The 25580-nt window shown below is 49.1% G+C and overlaps 1 protein-coding gene across 1 annotated transcript in view; it reads right to left on the bottom strand.

Moving 5' to 3' along the window:
• LRRC75B (leucine rich repeat containing 75B) overlaps positions 1 to 16031 on the bottom strand; it is a 34552-nt gene extending 18521 nt beyond the window's left edge. Inside the window, exons 1-3 of the mRNA XM_032801295.1 lie at positions 15492 to 16031; positions 8509 to 8637; positions 509 to 621 (exon numbers count right to left, since the gene is read on the bottom strand). Of these exons, the coding sequence (XP_032657186.1) occupies positions 509 to 621; positions 8509 to 8637; positions 15492 to 15779 (530 nt within the window). The 5' untranslated portion in view covers positions 15780 to 16031. The remainder of the gene's footprint in view (positions 1 to 508; positions 622 to 8508; positions 8638 to 15491) is intronic.
• Between the last annotated feature and the right edge of the window lie 9549 nt (positions 16032 to 25580).

The following is a 25580-nucleotide window of genomic DNA, read 5'->3' as shown; positions in this document are numbered from 1 at the left end:
AGGGGTAAAGCTGCTGTAACCAAGATCAGAATCAGATGTAGCAGGTGGAAGCTTGCAGCCAGCTATTCCTGAGCTGCAGGGCAGCGGAGGATGTCAGTCCCCAGGGCTGCCCATCTCGCACCTTCCACCACCACCGAATTCATGCAAAGTTACAGTCTTGGAACTTTCACATCCTCCTGTTCCCCAGGAAGCATTGTCTGTATTGCAGGAACTCAAGAATTATTGGATGGAATTACTTTAAGGCCCAGGGAGCCGTAAAGAAATAACAAGTGAAGCCTGCGAGGTCATCATAAATTGGCCATGAACAATTTGGCTGAGGTACCTTTAAGAGATCAAAATCAAATGAAGCATTCAGTTGCCACCCAAGTGTTTTCAATGTGGTTTTTCTCTTGGCTCCTGAGGGTGCAGACAGGGCTGGGCTAGCACACACCATGGCAGTGAACAGCTGGCTGTGACCGAGCAGATTCCCTCCTAACCTCCCCTTCCCTTTCCCAGTCGAGTTGCTCACCATGCTTGGGACTTCCTGCGGGGCATGCCGTGCCTATGCCACATGGAGTGAGGGCTCAAGTGGTAAATCAGCTGCCTGCAGATCCTGTCCGCAGACTTCCATGGGTCGTATTCCTGGAAACAAAGGGACAGCTCAGCCTCCTGCTTCACAACTCTGGCGCATCCTGGAAACACTCCTGGGCCACCAGGAGAACGTGGAACCTCTAGAGAGCCTCAGAGAGGACAGATGGGATGGGGAGGGGAATGAGACACACAGGGAGGTGAAACAGAGACAGGAACAAGAGAGAGGGCTAAAAGCAAAGATGGGGAAGTGGACTGGGGCAATAGGAGGTGAGGTAACGAGCAGGGGAAAGGGAGTGGGAAACAGAAGAGTGAAAGGAGGAATGTAAAAGGGGGAAGCAAAGGGAAGGGGAAAGAGCACTAGAGACAGGAACTCCAGAGCTGGGATTCGGGCTTAGAAATGGGAACGCCCTCGCCCCACCCTCAAATCTGGAGGGAAGGCTTGTGGCTCCTTCCCTCAGGTCAGGCTTGAGACCACTGGGGGGAAAAAAAACTGTAAACTCTCTCTGCAGTGCCTCAGGGATGCTTATGGTTCCCTGCAGCACGTGGCCTGGGGGAGCAGGCCTGGGAGTCGCTCTGTTGTCAAGAGGCTTCCTGCCCAGAAGGGATGATCTGTTGTTAATGCTCTGATAGTTCCTGCTCTGGCTGTGGAGTGGGGGTGAGTATTTATATTTTATCCCCTGGGCATGCTCTGGGATGGGGGGATTGTTGGATTTTGCCTTCTTCAGACTCGGGAGGAAACGTAGCAACTTAACTACAGCTCTGTACATGAAGCCTTCTTGTCCCTTGCCATCCATGGAAAATATCTGCGCCTTCAAACACTGCACGGGATAGAAGATCTAGAACTGAATAGCTTTGGAATCCAGCCAGTTCCCTGCTCCTAGGTCATCCTGCATCACTGGCTTGTCCCACCCCCACTTTACCATTGCACCTGAAAACGTGCAAAAACATACACAAAGTTCAGGCTAAAGACTTACTAGGAGACGATAAAATCCCATTCCCCAGTCACATAGTTCACTGTAGCCCTCCAAGGGTCTCCATCTCGAACATGCCACAGCATACGACATTACTCACACCAGAAAAACAGCATATGCTACTGGCTACACAATATAGTTAAAATTATAGATGGGGAAGCTCAGTCTCCATTTACAGAACCTCGTAACAGCTTATGATCAACATGTTTCCAGGCCACAAACAGAACTCTATATATAAACATATTCTTCCACTCCACCACCCGCTGAGAGAGCATACAGAGCTGTGACATCACTAAACAGGCCGTGGGAATAGAACTCTTTACAATCAGCACAATACATCCAACAGCACATTTCCATGGTGGAGCAGAGCAATGGGGAGATGGTCAGGCTGGAGGGATGGAAAATGGTTTTTCAGCTAAATGGAAACTTTCACCAGAGAGATTCCCTTTTCATTGAAAACTTGGACGCTTTATAGAAGAGCCAAAATTTCCATTTTTGACAACCAAAAAATGAAAAATGTTGGTTTTCCTGTTGCCGAAATTGGGAAAACTTTTTTCAGGTTTTGGTTGCCCAAAAAACCCACACTTTTGGTGTTTTGGATTTTCTGTGGCAACATGAAAAATTTCAAAGAAAACTGTTTTCGTGACCTGTTCCAGAGAGTATAACTTGTGGCTGGTCCGGGGTGGGGAAAGGTATTAGCCAAGTTCCCCTGTGGACACACTTTCAAAATGTAACTCGTTTTGAATGTGTTTTATTCTTTCTTTTTGTATAAGAAGCCATCCTAGAGCACAGAGTCTCACACTAAGCCCTTTGTGATGGGATGAACCATTCTGAGACTTGAGCAGTGTGTGAAGACGGATTCTTAGCAAGGGCTTTTCAGAATGAAATCTGTGAAGAACCCCTGCCCAAGCCAGTCCATCCCAGCAGGCTGAGTGCTCCAGAGGAAGGGATTGCTTACGACCTCTGTGAGTGCTGGATACCCATGGTGGAACACCATGGTGATTAGATTGTAAGGTCCAAATTTGTAAAGGCATGTGGATGTTTCTCTGCCCAGTGTCTGCATGGCCCAAATGACACAAATGGCGAACTCTCCTTTTGAGAAGTGATTCAGGGGCTTGAAAGTCAATGGGACTTAGGCTTCTCTGAGACTGAGGCTTGGTCTACACTATCAGCTTATGGTGGGATAACTATGTTCCTCAGGGGTGTGGATTTTCCACACCCCTGACCAACCTAGTTATACTTCCCTAGCCCCCCACGTATACAGCACTGTCAACAGGTGGGCTTCTCCTGTCAACATAGCTACTGCCTCTCAGGGAGGCGGAGAAGCTCCGCTGATGGGAGCAGCTCTCCCTTTGGTATAGACAGCATCTTTCCTAAATGCTACAGCTGCGCCATTGCAGCACTGTTAAGTGTAGACAAGCCCTCAGGCCTTCCCATGCTGAGCAGAGCAACACCTACCTACATTAAAAATCTGGGCCCAAGCTCCTCAGAGCAAGGATCTTGCATTATTTTCCTGCCTCTAGGTCAGTGGTTCCCAGACTTGTTCCACCGCTTGTGCAGGGTAAGTACCCTGGTGAGTCAGGCCGGTTTGTTTACCTACCGTGTCCGCAGGTTTGGCCAATCGCGGCTCTCACTGGCCGTGGTTCACTGCTCAGGCCAATGGGAGCTGCTGCTAGAAGCAGCGCGGGCTGAGGGACATACCGGCCGCCACTTCCAGCAGCTCCCATTGGCCTGGAGCAGCGAACCGCAGCCACTGGGAGCCGCGATTGGCCGGACCTGCGGACGCGGCAGATAAACAAACCGCCTCGGCCCGCCAGGGGGCTTTCCCTGCACAAGTGGCGAAACAAGTTTGGGAACCACTGCTCTAGAGAATCAGGCACATCTTGTAGTAACTAAATAATAAATGTCACCCATCAGGCTGGCTGTGCTAGGAGTGACTCAGAACAGGGAGGCTGTTTGCAAAGCACCAGGGTATGAAGACCGTAAAGAATTAAACTGGGCCCTGCCTGTGAAAGCTGGAGACAGACTCTGTGGGCCTGATTCTCCATTGCCAGGTAGGTGGTGGAGTCACTGACATCAGGGCAAAGTGGTTGTAAGATGCTCCCACTGATTAAATAGTGTGTTATCCCCCACTTTGTACAGGTGTGAATGGTGACCAAGGTGCACAGCAGTAGAAAATCGATCCTTGTGAGTGTTCAGAGCACACTGGGACTGTGCCATATCCCTGTCCTTGCACAGCCACTCTAGCCCTGTCAAACTCCACCCTCCCAGCTGTGCTCGGCAGGTTTTATGTTTGTTTTAAATGGGAGGATCACAGAGCTTCAGTTTCTGCAGCATCACTGAGGACCAGATTTTGCCCAGCTCTGGGGCAAGGAGCTACCCCCATCCCTGAACACCTGTGCAGAGGCTGGCCAGCATCCCACCTAGTGCCCATGTCAAGCAGTAGCTATCTGAAAAGAGCTATGGGGGTGGAGGGGCACATGGCCCTGTTTCTCTCCCCACCCCCTACTTTGGCATTGGCTTGTAGAGTTGGTGTGGTGTGGAAAGCATACTGCACTCCTCTCCAAGGGAAGCAGGGCTACTGCCCTGGTCTATGAACCATTGGGACCTCCAGGAGGAATTCTGGGTCCAGCAATGCAACCCCTTTGCAGCCCTCTCTAGTGCCCTGAGTGTGACTGTCTGCATGGGGAATGCAAGGCAGAGGTTTGCAGGATATTTGCAGTAGCTGCTCACACCAGAGCTGGGTGAGAGAGAAAAGGGGGAAAGTGGTAGAAGATTTCCACCTCTGCCCACCTGTCTGTCTCTGCACAGAGGCTTCTGTCTGACAGGGCAATTTCCCGCAATATCTTAGGCAGACCTTACTGTATTACATACAATCCCAACCCACGATACATAAAAGTAACCTCTGAGGGGGGCAGATGTGGTGAATGAGAGACATGGGAATTCAAAAGAATGTACTACATATGTGCCAGACAAATCTGGACTTTATGGACAATTAGTGGAAAGAGGATTTCCTGGGGAATTCCTAGGGTGAGGTGAATGCAACTTTCCCATTCCAATTATTTAAAAACTCAGCCTTCCAAAGCTGTGCCCTGAGGAGAGGGTTCTTCTCTGATGATTACTTGTTACACAAGGCCAAAATCAGCTCGGGCCTTTGCATAAAGAAATGGCTGATCTGTGCAGTGTCTGGTCTGGTGCTGGATCTAGGATAGATGAACTTGTAACCAGTCTTGGGGTCCAAAGGACTAAATCCTACCAGAGCCACAGGTTGCTTTGAAGTGGTTTCTGCTAAGCTTTCTAGCATCCGTGTATGTTTTTATTGTTGCAATGCTTTCACCGTAAGAATGAAGGTGGTGTATGGTAACTTATAACTGTGGGCAATACATGGGTCATAGCACTCCGAGAAAAGCAAAGTGCAGGCACTGGCCTATTTGGACAGTCGGCTTGCTGAGGATACTGCAGTGTAATCCACGGAGCTCTACAGCCTTAAAACCCTAACGGGGATGGAGTGAGACATGGCTCTTCACCCCAGATAGCTGACAGCTATGAGCTGGAAGTCTAAAGCATGTACCCTGGAAGGACCACAGAGGGGGAATATAGGTGCAGTCGCCCAGAATTGTGACAGTGTCATGGGAACATTGTGGGATTATCAGGGCCCAGTGCTCAGGTGCAGGTATGGTGGGGAAGAACGTGAACTATTGGCTGGTGGAGGCTGCACATTGCATAACAAATGGAATTGATTAAATTAATTGATTTTTACCCAGGGAACGGCAGGGGAGTGTGTGTGTACATGGGGTGTTCGGAGCTGCCGCCTTCGCTTTGCTACCCTCTTCATTAGTAATTATTGTTAACGATCTAGGTTCAGGCCAATGTAGGACATTCCACTTGAGTATGGACAGAGAAATTCCAGGATGACTGCCATAGTTTTACGCAGCCAGGCTAAAATTACCTGGTTAGAATATTTCCCAATCCCTAGATCAGATTATTATTGTGATTTATCTTCGGTCCTTCAAGTACTGCAAGCTCAACAGCCAGTACTCCTGTCCCATTCCCTCCCGTGCTTCCTGCTGGGAGAGGCTGGAACTGGAGTATCTATGAGCGCCCCACGTTCCTGCAGTGACTTCTGCTCTGGGCCACTGGAAAGCGTCATGGTGAGTTCCCCACGGTCAGTGGTCTGATGTCATTCCCTACAGTGATTCCCGTTGATAGAAGATGGCACCGAAATAACTGAATTTGCTTGCTTGAGTTCTTCTTTGCACATGCTGCAGGATGAATGCTGACAGGCAGAGCTGAAAGCGATGTGAGTCCATAGAGAGGGCCAATCTGAGACAGTGTCATCAGGTGAGGATTCCCAAATGTCTCTATCTTGTTTGAAAAACCTTCATGGTTGCCTGGCTTCCCAACCCTTAGCTGTCCAACTGCAACTCAGCGTCTATAATTCGGAACTGTATGGGTAAAGCTGTCAATAATTACGCGAATTTCATACTTTATGGCACGTGCTTGGAGCACCACGCTTCTGGGCACCGTAACTTTGCTAGGAAGCAGCTGAAGCATCCCAGCTCCCTCGGGACATGGGGCGTGTGTAATGCCAGCATGTGGCTTTACAGCAAACAGCCAGTAGGGATGCACTGTGCACACCTGCTCTGCTGCAGCCCTCCCCATAGAATCCCACTCTGACTGGCAGGAGCCCTGTGATTTAGTATGCATCTGCTTGCGTCTCTGCAACCCTGCTGCGCTGGCTGGGATTAGGACCTCTGCCGTCACATAGCATGTTACGTGTTTTCCAAGTTCCTTAGGCCTTTGTGTTTGCCTGCTTCACTTTGTAGCTTAGCAAAGTCTGCTGCAGCCGTTCCTACAGCTTAGACCCTGCCTCCTGATCCTTAGGTGTCCTTGTACTAGAAGCCTGATCTGATTTTAATTGAGACTGGAAGTTGTGCGCAGCCTTCCTATTACTTGCCTAATTTCTATAATCCAGAGTTTTGTGCTGCCGGGTACCCACATGGGAATCAGAAAGAAACAAGGCGGGTGGCTGAGCTCTTCTATTTACCCCTTTATGTGCCTGGGGATCTGATCCTGTGGGACGGTCTGATCCTGTGCTGAGCCCCATATACTCCTCAGCTTAGCTCCCATTGACTTCAAGGGCAACTGAGGTGCTCAGCATCTTCAGGGTGTGTATGAGAGTGGAGGGGTATAGATTGCACTCTGTGTATAAATCTGCTAAGCAATAGGCCAGCAGAAGAAGGTAGCGCTATCTATCCCCACCTCCCCTGGAAGGCAATGTGCTTCGTGAGGTTGCAGAGGCAATCAGAAGGAAGTAACTTAGAACTATAAACCCAGAGGTCACTGGAATTATGGTTGTGAAGCACTTTCATTGCAAACCCCCATTTTTAGATGCTCATAACCTTTTGGAAAGAAATTACTCCCTGGGTGGACATTTTTCATGCTGCTTCTCAGCCCGTGGGGGGTGTTGACAATTTTCCCAACTGTCATTTGGCTGCTAGTGAGCTGGCTGATTGGAGGGTTAGGATGGGAGTGGAAGGTTGTTTCTGTGAGCTAATGGCCTACCACAGCTAACCCTTCCTGACCTGAGGAGCCCTCCATGTCACACTGACACCAATGGGACATCTGGCGAAGGAGGGTTTGCAGGGTCAGGCATTCAGGAAATGGTGCAGGTACCTTTTGGGGCTTGGATAACTGAACTGTCCCATGTGGGCTGGTAGGAAGAACACTGCCTTTGCCCATCCTGCATGCAGCAGGGTCTGAGAAACAGCACCGATCACTGAGCTGAAGCAGCACCTTGCGCGCACACTGGACGGGGTTTCCCTTAACAACGTAAGGCCCAACCTTGGGAAGTGCTCCCTGCCCTCCACTTCCACTCGGGTCACTGGGGCAGCTTGGCGTACTGCAGGAACAGGCCCTACTGGCCAGATTTTCAAAGGAGCTCAGCCCCCTTACTTGGGGACAGATTTTCAAAAGAGCTTGAAATGGCAGGCACTGGACTTTTCTGAAGATCTGTCTCCAAGGGTCCTAATGGGAGATGCCGGGGGCGAAGCACTCCTTGAAAAAACTGGCTCTTTTTCAAATGAGGTTAGCTCCCATTTAAACATCTAGTCCAATATGTGGGTGCTGAACCCTTGCAAATCTGGCCCTGAGCTCTTTCAATAACCTGGGGTCCCAAGAGCCCACTCCTGCAAAGGAAAGCTGTTGACTTAAACGGCAGTTGTGAACACAGAGGGCTCGCAGGATATCTATCTAGAGGTACCTACGTTTATCTGAACGTCTGACTGATTGCATGTTTGCACAGGAACACTGAATCTGCACAGCCCCAGAGATATTTGGGAGATTGTGGGACTATAGCTGGAGCCCCACACATCTGCCTCTCACCACCCCACCGTACAATACATTGTTCAGTATGATGTGCAGTCATTTGATTTTTCCTCTCCCTTAAATAAGGAACTCTAGAGTATCCTGCTGGCACTAATGCAGTGGTAGGATAGGCACACAAATCAAGGGGCTTGATCCTCCACTCCAGGATGCCAGTTTTACATTGGTGTAGCTTATTTTTGTGGCCAGACCATGTTAGTGAATGCATGCCAAGGGCCTGCATGATGAAGATTGGCCTGTAATCATGGGTGGATTTCCTAGATGCACTTGCATTTTTCCACTCATTTGTACACAAACATCCATGCACATTGGGGCTGAGTTTACTATTGCTGTGGGAGGGAATTTCCTGAATTCTCTGCACTTAACACACACTCTCTAATGATGCTTTTTTTTTTTTATGACTTCTATATAAATCTATGGGATTATTTATATGTCACTCCAGGGGAGTAGGTTAGCTGGTTCTAGAGAACTACAGATCCTAAGCCAAACCTAGCGGAGATTGGAGTGGCATTGGTCAGTTCAATAAGCTCATTCCTGGGTCAACTTTTTCTCCCAAAGGGATCATTGTATTAGCGGGCTTCACCTTTTTGGGGCACTGCAGATCTCTAGCGAGGTTCATCAGCAGGTCGTGGGAAATGGGGTCCACCAAGTTGAGGAAAGTAGCATTCTTGTAGAGCACTTCACTGAGGCACGTACCTTCCAATCCCAGGTCCTGGGAGAGAACATGAGCAGTTAGACTCCATTCTTCAGGGCCTCCTTACAGTTGCTATATTTAAAAAAAACATAGCGTGAAAGCCATAACACAACCATGCTAGGGCCCAAGAAAAACAGATCGAGTAATGGAGGAGGCTGCCTAACAATGGTGGAGCAGAAATATATGGATACAGGAACTATGGAATGGGGGCCCTTTAAGTATCTGGATGAACGGCTGGATAAAACAGATTGAATGGACAGAGCTGGGTTGGTCTAGATCAGGGGTTCTCAAACTGGGGGTTGGGACCCCTCAGGGGTCGTGAGGTTATTCCAGGGGGGATCTCGAGCTGTCAGCCTCCACCTGAAACCCTGCTTTGCCTTCAGCATTTATAATGGTGTTTGACCCCCCTTATAAATTAAAAACAAACTCAGAGGCTTGCTATGTGAAAGGGGTCACCACGATAAAGGTTTGAGAGCCACTGGTCTAGATTGGAGATTGTCTGTCTACTGTATGGGGAGTAGAAAAGCTTTCACTCTATTAGCCAAGGAAAGGTGAGTCACTCCATTCCCTGTAGGAGACCACATAAGGAGAGGCTACAGGCAAGCTCCCAGCTACTCCAGCTCTGCCCTGTCCCAGCAAGGGTCTGTGAGAGCTGACAGCTAGTTCAGCCGCAGCCTCTTCTGGGGGAGTGAGTGCCTATGAGTCAGAGGCTGGACAGGGCTACCTAAGCAGCAGCAGTGAGATCCTTAAAACTGTAGGCTGAATCTATTTGTAGTTTGTCCCCTAGAGCTCTCGCAGTATCAGTGGGGAAGCACCAGCCTGCTTCTCTCACCTCAGCATCCCTGGCATAAGCCCTGGTCGGGACGATGGTCTCAACGCTCACCTGCGGGCTCAGCGTATCCTGTGACTTACCCTAACTGGGAACATCAGGAAATCCTGGGAGACTGTTTGGGTGGTGGTGGGGGTGACAGGATGAATCATGTGACAATCCACAGGACCAAGTTTTGGGAGGCTTTTCTGTGCTAGGAGGGAAGGTGGAAGTCCCCGTGGGAACCAAGGGAAACTCGGGTATGGCAAAGGTAAATAGAGATGCCATGAGGCACCAAGAAGGATGAGAATGTGAGGAGAAGAGAGGAAACCTGGCCAGGAGACAGAGGCACTCAGCAAAACATGCTCTGAGGAGGATAAAGGCAGGAATGGGAGGGAGCTGACAGGGAAGGGGGAGGAATGAGAGAAGTCCCATGGGGGAGGGACGATGCTGGGACTTGGTTCAGTCGACATGGAGGATTCAGATGAGGGAATAAACAAGACATCTGTTCAATCTGTGCGTTGCTGCCAGGAGACATGAGCAAGCAAATGGGTGTCCCATGTGCTCTCGTTACTCTGCTGAGTCTGTGCTTAATACAGCGCAGGGTGAAATCAGCAGCCCTGAAGGAAGGAGCTGTGTGCGTGCACATCCCCAGGGAGACAGAGCCATGGGAGAACTAGTGTATCTTGACCCTAGACAGCAGCAAGAGAAAAAGCAACACCCCTCCCCCACCCTCCTCTCACCAAGCAGAGAGCAGGATACAGAAGAGTCGCTGGCTCCAAATCCAATGAAGAGAGGAAGACGAGATCACGTGCACTAGAGACGCAGCTGAGTGCACGTTAGCTCATCTTCTGTGCATCAGTGATTCACACAGGAGTAGGATATCCCCAAGCAAACTGAGCAACATAATTTATGGGTCAACAACATAAGAATAAGCTGCCACAGAGGGCTATTGATATGGACACCTAGGCATGGGCTAGGAATGCATCAAAGCATCATGCCACCACCTTGCTTGACCAAAACACTTAGGGCAAGTTGCCACAGGCTCTGTAGTCCTTTTCTCACCCTCCTAAATACAGCGTGAAGTAGAAAGATGAAGAAAGCTGTGGGAACGGGGGCATGGCTGGAAACTCTGCAGCCATAATTAAACACTCTGGTTCAGCAGCACCCTTTGGAGTTGTCCAGTTAAAGAGGACTCTGCATTCCTGTTATATGTCCCTTAGGTGAGAGGCTTGTAAATAACATAGCTGTAAATAGTCCCTTCAGATTGAGAACCGCTGGTATAGACTATCAAACTGCAAGTTGGGACCCCAAAGTGGGTCATGACCCCATTTTAATGGGGTCGCCAGGGCTGGCTTAGACCTGCTGGGGCCTGAGGCTCAGGTTACAGGCCCTCTGGCTGGGACTGAGGCCCGTGGGCTTCGGCTTTGATCCATACCTTGCGCAGGAAGTGGGGCTCGGGCTTTGGCTCCCTCACCTGAGGCAGGGGGAATCAGGCAGACTTGGGCTTCCCCCTCCCCCGCCCCCGGGGGATTGTAGTAATGTTTGTTGTCAGAAGGGGGTCGTGGTGCCATGAAGTTTGAGAACCCCTGGTCTATATATTTTCAGCCCAGAAGCACTTGTTAGTCGATCCTCATCCCTTGCCCCTCGAATATATTGTTTTAAAGAGTTTGGTTTGTGACTAAGAGACAGCATGGACCTATGGTTTTGACCCATTTACATTTTTGTGTTCTATTAACTTAATTATAGTGGGTCTGATCCTTGGCTGGTGTCAATCCGTGTAGCTCACTTGGGTCTGCTCCTCTGCTGGTGTAGACTGGTGCAGCTCCCCGACATCAATGGAGCCATGTGCATTGACACCCGTAGAGGATCTGGCTCCTGGTTTTTAAAATGGCAGCTTGCAGTGGCTAATGGAGCTGTCCCAGTGCTGACACCCAAAGCCCTGCTTGGCCTGTGTCCTGCTAATGGAATAGAGCTAGTCAAAGTACTGCCCACCCCCCCTTTGTACGTACTGCAAAACTGCTGGGTAAACATCCAGGGCTAGAGCATGGCTGTCAGAAGCCTGCACTGGAGGTAGGAAGGGGTGGGCACACTGCAGCAGCAGGAGGAGAAATAATTGCCCATGAGGCTCTGGGGCGAAGAAGGCATCTGCTCCCTCTGCCCTGGCTCATCTCTGTTGCTCAGTGCCCATGAGGGGACAGTCACAGCCACCCCCTTGCCCTGTCCCCCTTGAGATGGCCAGCTCCACCACCCCTGCTAGGCTCCTGGAGCCTCCACATCTCCTTGCAGCCTAGCACAGGGACAGTTTTTGTAGCTCCAGTGTAGGGTCTGAAATGAAGTTGAACCCCTTAACAGCAGACAAGTGAATCTCACTCCCTCCAAACAGCTGCCAGACCCCCACCTGCGTCCATCGCTCTGTGGCTCTTGCGTGCCTGCTATTGTTAATGTAAGCCCGTCCGTATAATGTGGGACGTCCCGTGACAGACTGGAGCTGAGGGTTGTAATATACAAGGTAAGGAGGGTGGAAGCTGATGCTTCCATGTTCCACACCCATTCAGGGCAGAAAGAGAGGAACAGTTGGAAGGGCTAAGCACAAGCTAAACGGCTAACAGGCTCATGAGACTCTCTTCAGTTAATTGCTGGCCAGGCAACTGTTTTGCCACCAATGCTATTGACCAAGCTAGGACAGCAATAATGCTATTTCTGTCCCATGGCCCTGTTGACAGCCACAGAACAGCACAATAACCATTATACAAAATGAACTTACAAAGCACACCGGGCAGCAGGTAGTTGTTGGTATAAGTGTTTGCTGGATTCTCTCCTCCTGACTCAGCCATGATAATTACTATGTCCAATTCCTGAGTGTCCACACAGCATGGGTGTGTGAGAATGAACCTATATCCTTTACGGTAGCTTATTGCCCTAACACACAAACAACTGGCAATCCTGAGACACGGACTGGGGAAAAAGTGAGTTAAAGGGAAACGTTAGTTAGTAACCGGCTCTTCTCAGATGAATTGCAGAAGTGGGAAGGACGGGGGGCACGTGGCTTAGCACAGGGTCACCAACATTGTATTTCAAAAATAAGGGCCTGTATTCTTAGCACCCCCACCCTACCCCTCCTCCCAATATTATTATGTATTTATTAACACTAAGCAGTGCTCACCTACATTTGCCAGGGGATTTCTTGCTGCTGCTTGCAGCACTTGGCAACTCCTGATCTTCTTGTACAGAGATAAAGAAAAAAGTCGCTTCTAATAAGGGACTGTTGGCAGCCCTATAGCTGGACCCAAAAGGAACTGTCAGGCCATGTGCAAAGGAAGGTTTCAAAACGACCTTCCACTCCAGATGGCCCGATGACTCAATGTGAAAATCCCATCTGCCATTTAATGACCCTTCTGGAGACTTCAAGATGTGAGAGGGGTTTAAATATTTGTCTGGGTAAAAGATTCTGAGCACCATAGGAAGTGACACTCTGTAATTCCAGCCTCTGGCAAAGCCTACAAAAGTCCCTTCTTGTCACATCACCGCACTTCAGAAGCAAGTTGCAGCCTATTTCTGCCGCACCCACCCACCCCCCAAGCTTCTTGGAATAATGTCTCTCATGTCCTTTTAGACCTCTGTTTGCATGAACCACCCCTTCCCCACACCCCACAGGATTTCAGTAGAACACGTCCTCAAAATGATTCCAAGTAAAGGAACAGAAATATTGCATTTATGCCAACACAAAGATGAATGTATGGAGCCTGTATGTTAAGGGGGTAGAAGGTAGTGTAAATTCTACTGCAAGGGGACACACTGAAATTAAGAAGCTACAATGTTAAGTCCCAATTCTGCAAATTCTTGCTCAAGAAAGTGCTATTTTCTCATGTGAGTAATCCCTTGAGTAAGGTTACTCATGTGAGCAAATGTTGTAGAATCAGGACCTTACACTAATGAAAAGAAATATTCTTTACACAATGCATCTACAGAACTCACTGCTACAGGATAATTATTGTTATATTGTAGTGCATAAAGGCCCTAGTCTAGGCGCTGCACAAATATGACAGCTGGCCCCCGCCCTAGGGGGTTTACACTTTAAGTAAATTTACTAATCAGTCTTACGTTTCAAATGAGGATTAGACCATTATCTGAACAAGGATGACACCTACTAGGATAAGAAATTGTAGGGGCTTTCAGTCCTTAGAAGCTGCCCACCCACTGGGGTCAGGGAGAAGTGTCCTCTATGGTACCGAATACAAACTTAAGTACGGGGGGCAGCCCTTGTGGCTGCGTTGATCCTGTCTGTCTGTGACAGGACACAAGAGAGGATGGACCTGTTCCAGTACAGTAATAGTTGTGTCCTTTATGATCAGTTTGGCACAGCATTGTCTGTATATTCCCTTTTATTTCCTGAATGGAGACAGACAAGAACAAGTTTGCCTGTGATCCACTGACCCGTTTACCTCTCCTTCCCTGACTACGTTATCCTCAAACAGACATTCAGTATCCAGGGCAGGGGCAGTCAACAGGCAAACCACGGGCCAAATCCGGACCACCAGATGTTTTTGGATGGACCCTGAAAGCTTTACTTACTTACTATTATCATTATTTTTGGTTTTGTATTTTCTCTGGAGTCTGGACCTTGACTTTACCTTGATCATTTGGACCTTGATCAAAAAAAAAAAAAAGTAAGACTACCCTGATCCAGGGCCCACACCCAGTCTCCTTGGTAGCCCATTGATAGAATCAACAGGTAAGATTAATTTATGGAAGGGGGCCATCTCTTGTTAGTCTCTGGCATAAAATGGCCTTGATTAGAAGGCAGCTTTCCAAAGTCCTTGCCTGAAGGAGTTTGGGCCATGGATTTTTGGCTCTAAAATCCCTAACTGCACAGGTTCAGTTGTGTCCCCAGTGGTTACGATCAGATAACTCCCACTCACCCCCTCTTTCGAAAGGATCTGGTTACACTCGCCTCCTTTCCCCACAGCGAGACTCAGCAAGATGCTAGTGACAAAGATGCATGTCTCGATGTCTAGCTTTCAGCGCTCCCGTGCCTCTAGCCGTCCTTCGTGCCACGGGTGATGTATGGAACAAAGAGGCTGCCTCCCTCTCTCCACGTACACACCCAAGGTGGGATTGCTGACCCAGCATCTGCATGCCCTGGTAAAGCATCACAAAGAGCCCAGCCCTTCACACACCCCCTTTCACGGAGCACTCACTGGAGGACTGTGCACAAATCACCCCACCAACACCCTGGAAAGTGGAGAGCGTTTGGGGTCGAACACAGCAATGGGGAAAGCGGAAAGGATTCTGCTCCAAATCAGGAGCTTCCCTCCGTGAATAAGCGCCGCGACAGGCTCTCTTCACGGAGGCAGCTCTTGAATTCATTGCAAAAGGTACCATGTGAAAAATTCATTTCAAAATGAGGAAAAATCGGAATCCCTCTCTCCTCCTCATCCCAAATTCCTCTCTCACTGACAGAATCAACGGTTATTGTCTTGCCATAGACTCAGTTATGCCCAGTTCATAATAGCCCTTCCCAAGATTAACCCCTTCCCTGCTCCGTCATGTTGGGGTAGAATTGCTTTGTTTTTTTAGCATCCCTTTCTCTGCGGTTTTGCATGCACCTCCTTGCACTGACACATTGCTTTTTCAGCACAATGTTTTTTTTCCTCCAAGCACTTCTTAAATGGCCTTGCTTACTTTTAAAATTGGTCTATTAGTTGCATGCATTTTCCACTGCTTTTTACCGCTTCATTTTGCTTGGACTTTGTGTAACTTCTTTGCTAGTTTGCACTGCTTCATTTTTGTGTGCTTTTTTTTGTTTGTTTGTTTGCATTGGTGTATAGCTTTTCAGCATTTTCCCATGCATTTTTTTTCGCCTTGCTTTCTTGCCCAGTTAGCATTGTTTTATTTTAGCACACCTTGTCTGCATTGCTCTGTTCAGCATTTTGCATGCACTCCTTTCCACTTTAGTCTTTGCGTGCACTTCTCTTGGTACTGCTTGCTGTTTCTTTTTTTTTAATGACTATGTTTATTTTCCATGCACTTTTTTTCCCCATTGCACTATTAAGTCATTTACCTTTCTGAGCAATCTGAGAACGTGGACCGCGTGCTCTCTCTTGTGTTCCCGAATGGTCGCCTGGATCTCTCGGATCCATCCCACCCTCCTCACGTAGGGCGCCGGGTTGTTTTTCCTCAGCACCCCGGACAGCTTCTCGGAGTTCAGGATCAGGGAAGCGAATTGAAAGTCCCCTCGGTTAGTCTGCACCCTCCTGTGCGGCTCCTTCCTAGCTAACCTGGGGCACGAGTCTTCTCCAGAGGCGCTCTCCTCCTCCAGGCTGCTTTGTCTGCTCAGCCTGGACCCCATGATGGATCCCCTTGCTGGTACCACTTGCAGCGGGGAGGAGACGGCTCTGCGAGGTGTTTACCAAGGGGAACCAGACGCTTGGGCAGCAAGAGCGTGAAACTGACCCGCTTGTCAATGTCAGCGCCTCTGGTTGGCTTTGAACTTGGGTGAGGGCTCTCAAGCCACCCACATCACAGCAGCAGAAACAACATCTGAGGTGCGTTCATCCCAGCTTGCAAAAAAACGGGTTTGGGGGGGAGCTGGCACATGATTCCCCCCCCCCCCCGCATCAGCCGTTCCCCTTAGTTAATAAATGAATGTTTCCCGAGTGATGCTGCGCGCTCTCCCAAAGCGGTAGGGTGGGGCGAGGGGGCTGGCGCTGCTGGTTGTCGAAGGAGGCGCTTAGCCTTCGCTTTGTGCGTCCCTGGCTTTCTGCAGCCAATAGAAGCTGGGCGTGAGCATTTGTGGGGGGGGGGGGGGGGTGTCTCGGAGATCCCTCTGGAAAAGGGGTCTTCCCCCCCGTCCGCCCCTTGCCAACCGTCGCTGTATCTTGTTAGGTTTCTGCAAGACGCATGTGAATTTCCTATGCGAGACACAACGGCGTCCTGCCTGTGCCCAGTGCGCCCCGATCGTGCGCCTCGCTGCGACTTTGGAACGAAGGGAGACACTGGTACCGTGCGTCTTGTATGTGGCGTCTGCCCAGGCTCCTATGAGCATGTGTGTGTGTGTCTGCAAGCCCTGTGGGTGGGTAGCGCATACACAGACCGTGTGTAGTATCTAGAGGTTGCAGCAACAGCAGCATCCATTTGGTCTGGCTTTTTATGCATTCAAGCTTGGTACAGACAGTCTTGTGATTCTAATCTAGACCCTTTTAAGCTGCTGCTGGCACCTGGTTGCCCAGAGGGGACATCCCAAGAATGGCTGATTTGTCCTGGCTGCCTTTCACTCTAGAGTATATTTTTTTCCCTTTCTTAGCACATAACATAAGGCACCCACCAGAAACTCGAGCCCAGACCTTCTGAGTGCCTGGTCAGCCCGGGGAGGGGGACACTGTTTTGAAGGGTTTGGATCACTGGGTGTTTATTTTGTTGTTTTATCTTTCTCTGCAACTCTGAGAGGAATTCATTTGCCACTTACAAAAATGATGAACCCAACCTCTAGGTTAAAAACAAACACATGAGCTGATCCCAATTTAAAAGCCCTTTTCTGGTTCTTTTATTTGTCTGTCTGAATCTGCATGAGATTACCCAAATCTGTGACAAGTGGGAATGTTATCAAATACACGTCATGGGCGAGATCAGGTATGCCAGTCCCTACAGCTGTGGGCAGTATTCTACATCAGTTCAGCTGTTAGAACCAGTGACAGGATTTTTATAAATTCAGACTAGGGGTGAGAATTGTCCTAGTATCCAATGATTTGTAATGGATGCTAGGATTCTGGCATGTTTCCTTGACTGTTGTGGGCAGAGATTTTTTTTCTTCCTTAGCCATATCATGCCATAGACGTACTGTCATACATGTCCACCCCTCGCCCCAGGCACTGTACATCAAGTGTACTAAGTTTCTTCTCAGGCAAAATCCTCTTTAGCCATAGCATGTGAGGAAAGACAGCTAGAACCCCACTAGCAATAACTGTGTGGATAGCAAAATTCTGATCCCAACCCTGAAAGAGCTTCAGTCTGACCTTCCAGCGTAAGAGCCATTGGAACTTCTCCTTGAGCTGTCTCCTCTGTGGCATGACGTAGGCAGGGAGTACGTGGGAGTGGATAAGAATGTGCCTGGGCTCGGATCTGCTGTGTCTGGACTCACTGCACTGATGCAATGAATGTCCATAAATATATTTACAAGGCTGGGAATTCACGTATTGCCTTATACGTGTGTGCACACATTGTGTGAGGCTAGTCTCATGCATCTTCTTGCTCCCATTCAAGTACATAAAAGGTTGTTACAAGGAGGAGGGAGAAAAATTGGTCTCCTTAAACTCTGAAGATAGGACAAGAAGCAGTGGGCTTAAATGGCAACAAGGGCGGTTTAGGTTGGACATTAGGAAAAACTTCCTAACTGCCGGGGTGGGTAAGCACTGGAATACGTTGTCTAGGGATGTTGTGCAATCTGTCATTGGAGATTAAGAGCAGGTATGGTCTAGATAATATTTATTCCTGCCCTGAGTGCAGGGGACTGGACTAGATGACCACTCAAGGTCCCTTCCAGTCCTACGATTCTTACAAAGGGGCTCCAGAATGGAAAGCTTAGATAAACCTGGCCTTCGAAACCTCTTGCCCTAGTGCTAAGAGAGTCTCCTGGGGGGGAGTGACAGACTGGCTGACCTGGAAGCTGAAGGCCTATCCACAAAGCAAGAACAGTAACACTGGCTTTCCCCATCCTGGCCTAACATAGACACCTCTACAAGCAACCAGGAAGTTCAGTATCCAGGCCCAGTCAGACCTTGGTTTCTCTGCTAAGACACTGACCAGCTGTCTTGGACTAGAATTGTTAGTCTGCAACAAACCATGGCATTTGTAGGGTAGGTTCATCCCTGGGGGAGTAGAAGGCGCAATGTCTATTGGAGCAGCTGCACACAAGAGTGATCGCCCCAGGGAGAGAGGGAGATCTCACCATACATCATACAGGGCTCCATAGAACTCCTGATCAAGACTGCCTCAGCGGCACTCACCAGGACGTCACTCGGCTGCCCTGCCCTCACACACCTTCCAGCCCCATCTACTTTCTGGGCTGTTCTGGCCAGCTCCAGGCCCCTGCACGAGGGGGCTTCTGGTGTCTTGCATCACTGTGACCTGTTCTGGGTTCAGTTTCCATCACCAGAGGCCTCAGCCAGCCTGGGGTCTGGCGGCAGAAGCAAGTCAGAGCTGAAAGGTGCACTGGGAAATAGATCCACTCTGTCACAGTATATCTAGGGCTCTGGTTATGCTAGGCCAAATCCGAAGGCCCTTCCTTCGCTTTTACTCAACTCTTACCCCCCCAGGACTTTTGCCTGACTGCTGCTGCAGGAACTCAGTCTCTGAAATCAATGGCGTCCCAAGGTGCTGCTCAGTGAGTCCTAGCTCAGGCAACCTCCATTGGGAGTGAGTGAATTCTGAGTAAGGATTTCAGGGTTTAATCTGCTGACTTTGAAAAGCAATTGGGTCCAAAACGAAATTGATGGTGGGTCCCCTGAGCTCTGGTGGTGTCTTCAAGGCGTGCGCATTGCCAGCAATCAGTGGGGAGAGCAGAAAATACTGATAGTAAATGGGGAAAGGTCCTAAACTGAGACTGGAGGGTCAGCCTCACCCTGCCTCTCAGAGGCTGGATGGACCAGTTCAGTTCCATGCCCTGTCCACTGTGCCTCATTAAAAGGCACCACAATGGCAGCATTTGTAACAGGGATCCTTTGAATAAACGAATGTTTTTTGTGACTCACTTCTTTCATGCCTTCTCTCCAGGACCCAGGGAATAGGGACGTTGTCTCCAGTTTACACATGGTTCAGGATGAAATCAGTGTGCATTGCTTCAGGGGGGTGGGAGAACAGAAGACAATTAGGCCATGGCTACACTGGCACTTTACAGCGCTGCAACTTTCTCGCTCAGGAGTGTGAAAAAACACCCCCCTGAGCACAGCAAGTTACAGCGCTGTAAAGCGTCAGTGTAAACAGTGCCCCAGCGCTGGGAGCAATCCCCATGGAGAGGTGGAGTACCTGCAGCGACTACACTTGCACTCCAAAGCGCTGCCGTGGGTGTAACCAAGCCCTAAGTTAATAAAAGGACGGTACCATTACCAGGTTACATCTTCTGTGTATTCAACTTGAAAATATCCCACCAGAGAGCAAATCCTCTTAACAAACAGGGGCGCTGTCTGCAGAATGTATTATCTGTGTGCTTTCAAGTAGGAAACATAACAGTAGGAATAATAAGTGCTAATTAGAAATACACAACAAGGCTGGAGCACATTTGAGAGAGGGAGTATGGGTGGCTACTGGCTCATTTTGGACTAGGAAGGGCAAACCTTGCTCCCTCGCTCCGTGTGTGTGCGAAAGGCCTGCTGGCAGTGGAGTGGGTGTATTTCTGCACCCAAAGCGGACAACAAGGAGCAGAGCCCCATTAAGGTTCCCTGCACACTGCTGTACTGGGAGGAGAGGAGGGCTGACAGGAGCAGACCAGGAGAAGGCTTAAATGGATCCTTCCTGTCCCAGAGGCTGAGGAGGCTACTGCTGTCATTAGTCTAGAACGTGGGTTCTCAGCCCCAGGGTTCCAGTCCCCAAGGGCATCATGACCAGATCCAGGGGGTTTCCATGGGTAGATGGGACGGAGATCTCAAACCAGTGCAGGGAAGACAGTTCCCTAAGCTTTTTGCTGTGCTGGGGAGAGGAGTTCGGCCCTTATTGTTACAAATGTGACTGACTCGGTCGAGGGATCATGCTGGCTTATGTGCTAGCATGGATGGAAAAGTGGGCAACTCTCAGAAATTTATTGTGAGTCTCGCAACATTTGGTGTTTATCTTAAAGTCCCAGCTCCTGGAGCTAACTGATTAAGGAAGATTTTCAGGTTCTCCCCCCCACCCCTTTTTTTTTTTGTTTTTTTTTAAGGGAAGGGATGTTTCTAGCCCTCAGGATTTCAGAGAAAAGCTTGTCAATACTACCCCTCCATGAAGCCTACAGGCTCAGAAACTGGAAGGCAAAGAAAGAGAACCCAACATTTAGTATTTGTCCTAAAAACAATTTTTTTTTCTAATTTCATTCATTTTAGTGCCTGTCACGTGATTTTTGAACCCTTGGGGTTGGCAATACTGGAAAACCAGCCTGTATGTGCTAGCATGGGTCAATATGCAGGAACGCCAGAGATCCCAGAAACCAGCACTCTGCACTGTATTGTGTGAGGTGCTACACACAAGCATAGGGTGACCAGACAGCAAGTGTGAAAAATCGGGACGGGGGTGGAGGGGTAATAGGAGATTGTATAAGAAAAAGACCCAAAAATCGGGACTGTCCCTATAAAATCAGGACATCTGGTCACCCTACACAAGTGTCTCAAGCAGGGAGGTAGGTGTCACTCTCTGTCTTGGCTCTCTCTAACCAGGAGATGCTGATGGACATTCCAGGGTGGGAGTGAAGGATCCGAGGCTGTCGTCCATGCGCTTCTCCCCTGATTTAGCATTGGCCGCTCAGCACATATCCCCATACAGATTATTTGCCCTTCTAGCAGGGATAACCTGTGTGGGATGAGGCAAAATGGTGCAGGGACTTGTATTTGGGTGCATATTAACAGTGCTTTTGCAGCACTATGGCCACTTTGGGGCAGCTGGGTTGAATTAGAATTTGCCCCTAAAAGTCCCCCTTAATGTGAGACAGCGATTCTAGAACAAAGAGGAATGCTGCTGATAGGGGCCGTTGTTTTGTTCTGTTTGCACAGCATCTCCGCACAGGAGTCCTGGGCCAGGACAGGGGCTCCTAGGTGCTATTGATACACATAAGAAATGCTACTGGTAATAGACCCAATTTCACCAGTGCAAACACATCTCCTTATTCCCAGCCAGGGGAAGGGTTTTGATTACAGCTCAGCCATTCCCAGCTCCTTGTGCCAGCCTCATTCCTGTTGGCAATGTGGTCAAGTACGTAGGGGTCAAGGCTAGGACCAGGACTCTGGAATTCCAGGCTTGCCTTTGTCACTGTGTGATCTGCGGCGTGGGACATGGCACTTACCATCTCTGGGCCTTGGTTTCTCCACCAATAAAATATGGATAATACTTGGTTACCCCTTAGGGTTGTTAATGTCAGCAGGGTGCTTTGAAAATGCCAAATGCTGTAATATTTATACCATTTCATCCCAATATGTCCTGTGATGCCCCAGTTCCAGGGTGACTGTGGGCCCAGGCACTGTGGCTAGGGGGCTTTCCTCCTGCCGCTGGATGGCTGCATAGAGTATGTGTTGCGTTCTCTCTCTTCCCCTCCCTCCCCCGTTCAGCTCTTGCTGTGAGCCTTAGCAGTCCTGCAGAGACTACAGTACTATCTTATTGCAAACAGAAATCACTCCACTGCCTTTTCTCTTGAGAGACCCTCATTGGCTCATAGTGTGACTGCAATTCCAATTGCCCCCGGCTTGGGGAAATCGGTCTCACGCACATTGTGGGCATCCTGATTTGTACGCTGGTCAAGTCAGACTCGGATGACAATGCTCTTATATGATGAAGGTTACAGTGTTGACTGTTATTGCTGGTCTGGAAACGTAATTGATCCATTCCCTGTTTAAGAAGGGAAAGGGGATTACAGGATCTGGAGAGGCTGCTATGCCAGACTGCCTGGTGCTTTCAGACCATCATCTTTTGTTTGCCAGTAAACTGGCTCTCAAGGCCTTGGGAGTGGCCAGCTCCCATGGGGACCGACATGCTCTTTGGCAGGCTTCTTCAAGCCCACCTGAGCTCACGGGTCCCTCCTTGTCTGAACAGAACTATAACCCAGGAAATCGGTGTTTGCAGCTCCCTCTGCTGCTTGCCTGGAACTCCACATCGCTAGCAGACCAGTCCCCCCTACTCCTTGTCCCCCTTCCATTTAGTGTCCTCCTCTCCATGTCCTCTGCTGAGGGGTATATTGGGAAACAGGGGAGAAGCCTAATTCCTCTTTGTGCATTTGGTGAAATGGGAGAAGATCAGCAAAGCAATGAAATGCAATTCAAACAGATAGAGAAACAAATGCCAGGAAATTGGGGGCGGGGAGAGGAAGAGATTCTCCCCCTTCCGCCTCCCAGCGCTCAGGGGTCGGTCTGAGGTCACTTGCATCTTGCTAACTTTCTCTGAACTCCAGGGCTTAGCTGTGCATCTTTCAAGCAGCCTGGGTCCAATCCTCAGCTGTTACCGAAGAGCACTCGGCAGAGCTGGTGAGCATGCGCGAGGTCTCTGGGGCTGCCACTGCCCTGGCCTGGCCCCCAGTGCAGGTTGGAGCAGCCTGGAAGTTTGCATACTCCATGGGGAACAGGAAATGAAATCCTGAGGCAGACGAATTGTGGCCCAGGTCGTGTTGCTTGAAGGGACCCTCGGTTTCACATTTCCTGGCTGGTGTGCACTCAATTCCTCAACCCCTGCAGTGCAGGAATCTTTTACTTTGTGCTAGATTTCCCTGAGCATTTTAAAAATTGCCTTTAAAAACATTTTAAAAGAATTAAAAAAAAACAAACCAAAACTCTACATTGGCTTAAGCTTTCTGCAGCGTTTCAGCAGTTTGATGGAGGAGTTACGGTGCCAATCAAGCCACCTGAGGCACATAAGTTGACTTAACTCAGACGGTAACGGGGGCTCATGCTGCCATTAAGCTGCTTTTAGAGTTTAAAGCTGCTGCAGTACTTAAGACGCATTAAGCCCATAAAGTAGCTTATTAGCAGCACTGAGCCACCTTAAGCAATTGGTCACTAAGGGCTAGCCTGCGGAGTGGAGCGGTGCTGCCACCAGCGTTTTGACCAGGTTGTGGAGACCTGACCTGAGCATTAACTCCAATGGGAACGAAGTTAGGCCAGCGCTGAGCTGAGGGTTTGCGTGGGCTCAGTGCTCGAAGCTGAAGGCCTGAGCTGGCTTTGTAAGTAGTTCATTCAGGGCGTGCAGAGCGCCTCCACCATTCCAAGCAGCTTTCGTTCCTTAACCCACTGACCAAAGGACTGGAAAACTTCTAAGGCCTGATCCTGCTTCCCACTGGGCAAAACTCCTCCTAATTCCACTGGGAGCTGGCACAGGCCTCCAGGGTGAAATTCACTCTGGCTAGATTACCAGCATAAGGCCCGCGTACTACTGAGCCATGGAGCTAGGGCCCTCTGCAGCAAGGGCAGGGCAGGAGATGGCTGTCCTTACAGAACAGAAACTAAGTGTGAATTGTAATTACATGCAGCACCAAAATATCATGCTATTTGATGCTTCAAAAATGCAGGAGAGAGAGGTTAGGGTTGCCAATTTTGGTTGGACATGTTCCTGGAGGTTTCACACTTGACATAATCTTTAATGAAAGATTAATCTTTAATTCTTGGAGACTCCAGGACAATCCTGGAGGCTTGGCAACCCTATGTAGAGAGAGAGAGAGAAGATCCCGGTGCCATCCATTAACCACATACACATCTAAAAGTCTGCAATCCAAGTAGGGACGCTCAGAGAAGGATGAATAACATTTCTCTGTTGTGTGGGCCCTTTCGTTGCCATATCAACCTGTTTGCAGTTCACTGCAGGCTTGGGAACTCGACCAACTGGCTCTGTTCCTTTCCAAATCAACCTGCTTTTCTCTCAATCGCAAGAAATCCTCTCTTTGAAGAAACTTCTATCAGTTACAAAAAATAGTAAAGCGTTACCATGAGTGAGCCTCAGATTTGCAGACTGGAACATCAGTGCCTACCTTTATGCTGCAGGTGCCTTTGGTGTCACAGTAGGCAGTTTCGTTGGCCCACACCACCCCTGGGTTTCGATGAACTCCTGGAACTGCAGGTATTAAAGGTGATCTGCTAAGTAGTGAAAAAAAGGGGGGGGGGGTCGGTGGAAGCCTTTTGTTGCATCTTTAAGGTGCAAGAAAATGGCCTCAACTTTTCTTGTCTTGCTTGTTTTTCACATTAGAAAGCTAAGTTGTGCCGAGGCTCTAGGATATTAGTGGAATGGAGCCAACACCAGAACCGAGAGAGAGACTTAAGGAGGAAAGCGATTTTTGAGTCAGATTGTTTAATACCCTCTGTTTTCTGGTAACACCTATTCACTTCAATGACTAGTTAACCTTTCGGGTAAGAGTTGTCTTCACCAATCCTTCATCCCCGGGGAAGTGCAGGAGGTCCTCCAGCCATGCCAAGGAAGAGCTCAGCTGACACTCCTGATTCACATTGCCCAGGGAAAAAATTAACAGGACAAAGATACTTCGTGCATCTTATTTAGCCATTAGAAAGGAACAATAAAGGGTTCCCCTGGAAGGCAATTTTATGATGGTTCCTAGCTCCCATTAAGCGGAGGGAGGAAGCAGTGGAGTGGTTGTTTCTGGTTGCAACAAGTGTGGCCGGACAGAGGACAATAAAGGAGAGAGACAAATGGATTGACTCCTTTGCAGAGCGCAGACCCCTGAGGGGCTATGACATCTGTGGCAATTTCCTGCTATCCTGGACAAACCTTGCTGAATTCAGTTTAAGTATTGTAAGGCTTCCTGTATTACAAATGCAAATGTTTGTGTGTTCCTGTGGGATTGTATGGAGTGCCTCTCGGGGGAGACCTGACTAATGTGAACCATGTGGTATGAGCCTCAAAGGACTATTTTAAACAATGGGCCAAGACAAGTAGGAACATTGAAAGTTACCCAGGAAATCACTAGGTGGAGAGGTAAGCAAGGGACCCACTCCGATTATGCAAGACCTCAATCTATTGTGGTGTCACTCTGAGGTGGGGACCTTTGTCTGCTGATCACCTGTTAAGTGAGGACAGATCAAAAAGGCTCACTGGACAAAAGAGTGACTCCTTGATTCATGAGGGTACTTGTGATGTGAGCCTTGATGGTTATCAATTTGTAACCAAGGAAAAACTCCTTGGTGGGGTTTGAAGGACTGTTCACCTGCCAAAGCCCTTGGTGGAGCTGGGGTGATTGCTGACAGCCTAATGAGTATGCGTGCAGGCTCTTCTGATCTGTTTTCTCAGTAATCTGGGTGGTAACTGAACTGTTGGCCATTTATACTGTTTTAGTGTCTGGTGAGAAAGCAAAGAGCAGGTGCTGACAGTCTAGAATATTAGGGTTGGAGGGGACCTCAGGAAGTCATTTAACCCTGTGCTCAAAGCAGAACCAATCCCCAGACAGATTTTTACCCCAGTTCCCTAAATTGGCCCTCAAGGA

This window comes from Chelonoidis abingdonii, chromosome 22 (assembly GCF_003597395.2).
Source record: "Chelonoidis abingdonii isolate Lonesome George chromosome 22, CheloAbing_2.0, whole genome shotgun sequence".
Lineage (NCBI taxonomy): Eukaryota > Metazoa > Chordata > Testudines > Testudinidae > Chelonoidis > Chelonoidis abingdonii.
Note: the sequence above shows the minus strand (reverse complement) of the source record. Positions and strands in the feature narration are given on the sequence as shown.